The sequence below is a fragment of the Mobula birostris genome, unplaced genomic scaffold (genome assembly GCF_030028105.1).
Source record: "Mobula birostris isolate sMobBir1 unplaced genomic scaffold, sMobBir1.hap1 scaffold_2565, whole genome shotgun sequence".
Taxonomy (NCBI): Eukaryota; Metazoa; Chordata; class Chondrichthyes; order Myliobatiformes; family Myliobatidae; genus Mobula; species Mobula birostris.
Genome location: NW_027275616.1, coordinates 5,520 through 12,147, shown reverse-complemented (window position 1 = coordinate 12,147; position 6,628 = coordinate 5,520). Strand labels below are relative to the sequence as shown.

The 6,628-nt window shown below is 50.8% G+C and overlaps 1 protein-coding gene across 1 annotated transcript; it reads left to right on the top strand.

The window, feature by feature from the left end:
- The first annotated feature begins 416 nt into the window (after positions 1-416).
- LOC140192767 (NACHT, LRR and PYD domains-containing protein 3-like) lies at positions 417-4,039 on the top strand. The gene is made up of 4 exons (XM_072250259.1): positions 417-2,188; positions 2,636-2,722; positions 2,878-3,045; positions 3,192-4,039. The coding sequence occupies exons 1-4, from the start codon at positions 444-446 to the stop codon at positions 3,277-3,279; spliced, it is 2,088 nt and encodes a 695-aa protein (XP_072106360.1). The 5' UTR covers positions 417-443; the 3' UTR covers positions 3,280-4,039.
- Positions 4,040-6,628: the final 2,589 nt, after the last annotated feature.

The following is a 6,628-nucleotide window of genomic DNA, read 5'->3' as shown; positions in this document are numbered from 1 at the left end:
AACCCCAGAAACCCGTGACAGCGTCCTGACAGACTGTGAGACCCCACACACCCCTGACAGGGTCCTGACACACTGTGAGACCGCACACACCCCTGATAGTGTCCCGACGCACGGTGAAACACTGACACATTGTGGGTCCTGACACACTATGATCCCTCAAACAACCCTGAGAGGGTCCTGACACACTCTGAGACCCCACACACCCCTGACAGGCTCTTGACACACTGTGCAACCCCACACACCCCTAACAGTGTCCTGACACACTGTGAGACCCCACACACCCCTGAGAGGGACCTGACACACTGTGAGACCCCACAGGCCCCAAAAGGTTCCTGACACACTGTGAGACCCCAATTAATGCAATAGCTTTGAGCTAACTCTTGTGTATTTAAATACCGAGTTCTGAGTTGAGGCATCTAACAGTTTGTTCACTGTCTGTTCCCATGGAAGATGTTCAACAGAAACACAAGGAGACTCTGCGGGCACAAACTGAAACACTGAGAGTGAACACGATCCTGATGAGGGAGAAGGTGAAGGTTTTCCAGCTGGTTGATCGATACGCTGAGCTCACAGTCATTTCTACTGTTCGAGATCGGAGACTGGTGGAACATGAGCTGCTGGCAAGAGGCAGAGACCACGAGGAGTGGAGAGAGGAACATCTCCGCAGAGAGCTGGAAAAAATCCGCACTGATCAGCTGTTCCAGAGCAGCTTTTCCCGGAGTAAATCCAAATCTGGGAGTTCGGCAGCAGTGGCCGGAGTCCCGGGGATCGGGAAAACAACAATGGTACAAAAGATTGTTTATGACTGGGTCACAGGGAAAATATTCCAACAATTCCAGTTTGTCTTCAGTTTCAAATTCCGGGATTTAAATTCCATTAACTGCAGAATAAACCTGAAGGAACTGATTCTGGATCAGTATCCTTACTTTGGGAATATCCTGAGAGAGGTCTGGAAGAACCCAGAGGGATTGCTGTTTATATTCGATGGTTTGGATGAATTCAATGACAAAATTGATTTTGCTGACAGTCAGAGAAACACAGAACCTCGGTCCACATGCACAGATCCTGAATTCAAGTGCAAGGTGTCTGACATTGTGTACAGTTTAATCCAGGGCAAGCTGCTCCCAGGGTGCTCAGTGCTGGTGACCACCCGCCCCACTGCGTTACATTTACTGGAAAAGGCGAAGATCGATGTCTGGGCTGAAATCCTGGGATTTGTTGGTGAGGAACGGAAGGAATATTTCATCAGGCATTTTGAAGATCAGACAGTGGCAGCAGCTGTTTTCAAACACGTGAAGGAGAACGAGATCCTGTACACCATGAGCTACAACCCCTCCTACTGCTGGATCCTCGCTCTGGCACTGGGCCCCTTCTTCACACAAAGAGTCAGGGACCCGCAGCGAGTTCCCAAGACCATCACCCAACTGTATTCCTACTATATTTACAACATCCTGAAAAACCACGGCCGTGAGATTGAGAACCCCCGTGATGTGTTTCTCAGGGTTGGTCAGATGGCCTTCAGAGGGGTGTCCCAGAAGAAGATTGTATTTACAGATGGAGATTTGATCAACTACAATCTGCAGCCTTCCCAGTTCCTGTCCGGGTTCCTGATGGAGCTTTTGGAGAGAGAGGATTCTGCCCAGAGCGTGGTGTACACATTCCCACACCTCACCATCCAAGAGTTTATAGCTGCAGTCTCACAATTCCTAAATCCACATCCCGGGGATAGTCTGAGATTCCTCACTGAAGCCCACAGCACGACAGACAGTCGATTTGAGGTATTTCTCCGTTTTGTTGCTGGTCTCTCCAACCCAATGACAGCTCGGGGCCTGGAGGAGTTTCTGGGTCCATTTCCTCATCAAACAACCTGCCGGGTGATTGACTGGGTGAAGGAGGAATTTAAACGCCAGAGTGGAAACACATGGAGTGAATCTGGTAAAAGGAGCCTCCTGAACACATTGCACTACCTGTTTGAGTCTCAGAATCGTGGACTGGCTCAGGCCGCACTGGGATCTGTGGAAACACTTTCATTCAGTGGAATGACACTGACCCCGATTGACTGCGCGGTCCTGTCTCATGTCATCGGACTGTGTGATACAATAAAACAGCTCGACCTGGGGAACTGCAACATTCAGTGTGAAGGAATCCAGCGGCTGGGACCCGGGCTGCACAAGTGCCGGGAGTTGAGGTAACTTGATTTATCTCTCACTCTGAACTGTGAAACTGTCCAGTTGTGTTATTGCAATGTAAAGGGATTTGGGTAAAACTGTGATAAATACGATTGTGAAGAATTGTGACAAGTGCCATCACCCTTCCTCCTGTGGGATCTCTGTTCCCCATCCCCGTTCCTCCTTCATCCCTGCCCCTCCCGACCCTCTCACATCAGGAACACTTTTCTAACCATCGGGGAATGAGACAGACTATGTGGAGTTTACAGGGTCACACCGACAGACTAAATTACTGACATTCGGTGAATACCCTGGAGCTGGGCAGTGACGGACATTGACAGTGATGGGAACTCCAATCAGTGATTTACTGAAGGGTTTAATGTTTCCTGAAATATCCGAGTGAGAGAAATTCCCTCAGACCCACGGTTTGAATCACTTTGTTGATCAATTTGTCTGTTTGTGTTTAGACTCGGGCGGAATAACCTGGGAGATTCAGGAGTGAAACTGGTGTCTGCGGCTCTGAGGAACCCGGAGTGTAAAATACAGAAACTGGGGTAAGTACCAGACTGTGGGAGATTGTGTTTACAGTCACTGGGTGTCTGACACTGAACATTAATGTGATCAGTAATTGTGTTACTGATAAACACTGGGGATTTGTACCGTCTCCTGTCTCTCTGTGTCCTTCACCCTCACTCTCTCTCATCTCCAGGCTGGACGATGTCGGTCTCAGAGATTCTGGTGTCGAGGATCTCGTCTCCGCTCTCAGTACAAACCCATCACTGACGGAGCTGGACCTGGGATTAAACTCGCTGACAGACCGATCTGTCCCCGCTGTCCGCCGCCTCATACTGACCCTCCAGAGTCTGGAGCGGATCGGGTGAGTGTTTGTGTTAATGTTCAATGTGATAAAATATCAGCGGATCCGCGGGTTTTCTGGTGATATTTGTCTGTGAGTGTTGTCCCCTGTTACTGACACTGTTGTGTGATCTGTTTATTTCATCTTTATTCTCCCATCTGTTTCAGGCTGGAGGACAATCTGTTCAGTGAGACCGGGAGGAAGGAACTGAGATCTCTGCAGGAACCCAGACCCGGACTGAGAGTGACCGTGTGAACATCTGAATGTGTGAACATCCCCGCCCGCGGGATGCCGACATTTTGGCCGATTCCCCGCCCCCCCCCTTTAACTCCCGCCCCCCACTTCCCCTTACCTTTAATGGCCACGCGCCAGGTTTAATTCCCAACCGTTTGTAACGGAACTAGCTTTAGGCTCGCGCTGTGCGTCGCTCTCTGGTCTCCCGTGGTGACGTATTTCCGCCTCCTGTCCACCGGCGCAGCTTCTGCCGGATGTGCGGGTTCGAGACCCCGGGGAATGACACAGACAGGAAGAGCCCGGGGGCCGGGGCTCAGTCTGGGACACCGGTGTCCCGGGGTGGGATTATCCCGGGAGTACGTAATGCTGGCTGGCCTGCTGCGTCCACGGGCAACTTTTACGTTTCATGCCGGGGAATTACACAGACAGGAAGGGCCCGATGATGGCGGGTTTTTTCTGAGACACCGGCGTGGATAACTTCACTCACATCATCTCTGAACTGATTCCACAACCTACAGACTCACTTTCAAATAATTTACAATTCATGTTATTATTATTTAATATTTTATTTGCACAAATTTGCCTTCCTTTGCACGTTGCTTGGTGGTTAGTCTTTGTTTTTGTATAGTTTTTCATAAATTCTGCTATATTGATTTATTGTCCTGTAAATGACTGCAATAAAATGAATCTCGAGATAGTATATGGTGACAAATAAGAACTTTGATAATAAACAACACGCATCAAAGTTGCTGGTGAACGCAGCAGGCCAGGCAGCATCTCTAGGAAGAGGTAAAATCGACGTTTCAGGCCGAGACCCTTCGTCAGGACTAACTGAAGGAAGAGCTAGTAAGAGATTTGAAAGTGGGAGGGGGAGGGGGAGATCCAAAATGATAGGAGAAGACAGGAGGGGGAGGGATGGAGCCAAGAGCTGGACAGGTGATTGGCAAAAAGGGTATGACAGGATCATGGGACAGGAGGTCCAGGGAGAAGGAAAAGGGTGAGGAGGGGGAACCCAGAGGATGGGCAAGGGGACAAAAAGGGGAAATAATAAGTAAATATGTCTGGGGCCCTGACTGTCCCATCACACACTCGTGGGGTCAGACACAGCATGAAACTCCCTCTACACCATCCCATCACACACTCCCGGGGTCAGACACAGCGTGAAGCTCCCTCCACGCCGTTCCATCACACAATCCCAGTGACTCCCTTGTCCATTCGTCCCCCCCACATCCCTTCCCACCGATCTCCCACCCAGCACTAATCCTTGTAAGCGGAACAAGTGCTACACATGCCCTTACACTTCCTCCCTTACCACCATTCAGGGCCCCAGACAGTCCTTCCAGGTGAGGCGACACTTCACCTGTGAGTCGGCTGGGGTGATATACTGCGTCCGGTGCTCCCGATGTGGCCTTCTATATATTGGCGAGACCCGACGCAGACTGGGAGACCGCTTTGCTGAACAACTAAGCCCTGTCCACCAGAGAAAGCAGGATCTCCCAGTGGCCACACATTTTAATTCCACGTCCCATTCCCATTCTGACATGTCTTTCCACGGCCTCCTCTACTATAAAGATGAAGCCACACTCAGATTGGAGGAACAACACCTTATATTCCGTCTGGGTAGCCTCCAACCTGATGGCATGAACATTGACTTCTCTAACTTCAGTTAATGCCCCACCTCCCCCTCGTACCCCATCCCTTATTTATTATTTATTATCATTATTATTTTTCTCCATTTTTTCTCTCCCTTTTTTCTCCCTCTGTCCCTCTCACTATAGTGGGTTCACCTCCCCCTTTCTTTCTCCCTGCACCTCCTGTCCCATGACCCTCCCCCTCCTCCATCTCTGTATACCTTTTGCCAATCACCTGTCCAGCTCTTGGCCCCATCCCTCCCCCTCCTGTCTTCTCCTGTCATTTCTGATCTCCCCCTCCCCTTCCCACTTTCCAATCTCTGACTACCTCTTCTTTCAGTTAGTCCTCACTAAGGGTCTCGACCCGAAACGTTGACTGTACCTCTTCCTATAGATGCTGCCTGGCCTGCTGCGTTCACCAGCATTTTTGTGTGTGTTCCTTGGTTAATGTGGCCACCAGGGATGAAGTGAGACACTGACTTACAATGGCCACTGTCGCTCACAGAATCTATGGCGAAGGAACATGCGGTGCCCATGGATACAATCCCGGGATCGAGTGTGTTATTGATTGTAATAACAGTATTTTAATTTGTGTTTTATATAGTCTTGGGTATTGCATGTATGTTTTAATTCTAATAATTTTGTCATTGAATAAACTAATGTATATATCTCAGATATTCACACATACACATATACATGTGGGTTTTGGGGAGGAGGGGTGAGGGGTTTGGGAGGAAGAGGAGTGACGGGACGAGGAGTGGACTGATGAGACAGTGACTGTGGCGAAGTCACTGACTCAATAGGAGACGAAAAGGGGAGGCGAAAGTTCCTGTCACAAACTGGTGGCGACGTGGATAAGATAGATTCGGGGTGAGGAGGTGTGAAACGACAGGAAGGGAGCGGGAGTGATGGGACCAGGAAGGAGGGAAAGTAATGGGACGAGGTGGGAGGGGATCTGATGGGACAGGAAGGGAGGGGAAGTTGCAGGACCAGGAAAGAGGGGTCTGAAAGGACAGGGTGGGCAGGAACAGGATGGGGAGTGTGGGGGAAGGGTGGGTGGTTTCGATCCTTCACAAATAAGACGGACGGCAAGAAGGGGGGTGTGGACAGGGGAAATGGGGAGCGAGGGGTCGAGACGCGATCTGGGCTGATGGGACGGAGAGTTGAGTGTCTGAACGGAGGGAGAGGGGAGAGACTCACTCAACGAGAGAGGAAAGGGATCGGGTGAGGGAGTGAAATTTCCCATCGGAAAATGTTCACCACCCAGGATGTGTTGGATGGCGGGAGAAAGGACAAGGGGACGGAGAGGGGAGGGTGTCAGGAGTGATGGGGTGAGTAGGGGAGTGACTCACTGGGTAACAGAGAGAGAGGGCGATGAGGAGAGGCGAAAATTGGCATCGCAAAATGGCAGCCATCCAGCGTAAGTTGAACAACATCGAGGTGGCGGGGAGAGGAAAGCGAGGCGAGGGGTTTGCGAGAGATGGGATGGGAAGGAGGGTGACAGGATGGTCATTGTGAGGGAGATGACTCACTGAGTGTGGAGGGAGGGGGAGTGATGGGATGGGAAGGAAGGTGACAGGGTGCAGAGGGTGAGGGAGTGACTCACTGAGTGGTGGAGCGAGGGAAGGGGTTTGTGAGTGATGGGATGGGAAGGAGGGTGACAGGATGGTGAGGGTGAGGGAGATGACTCACTGAGTGTGGAGGGAGGGGAGGGGGAGTGATGGGATGGGAAGGAGGGT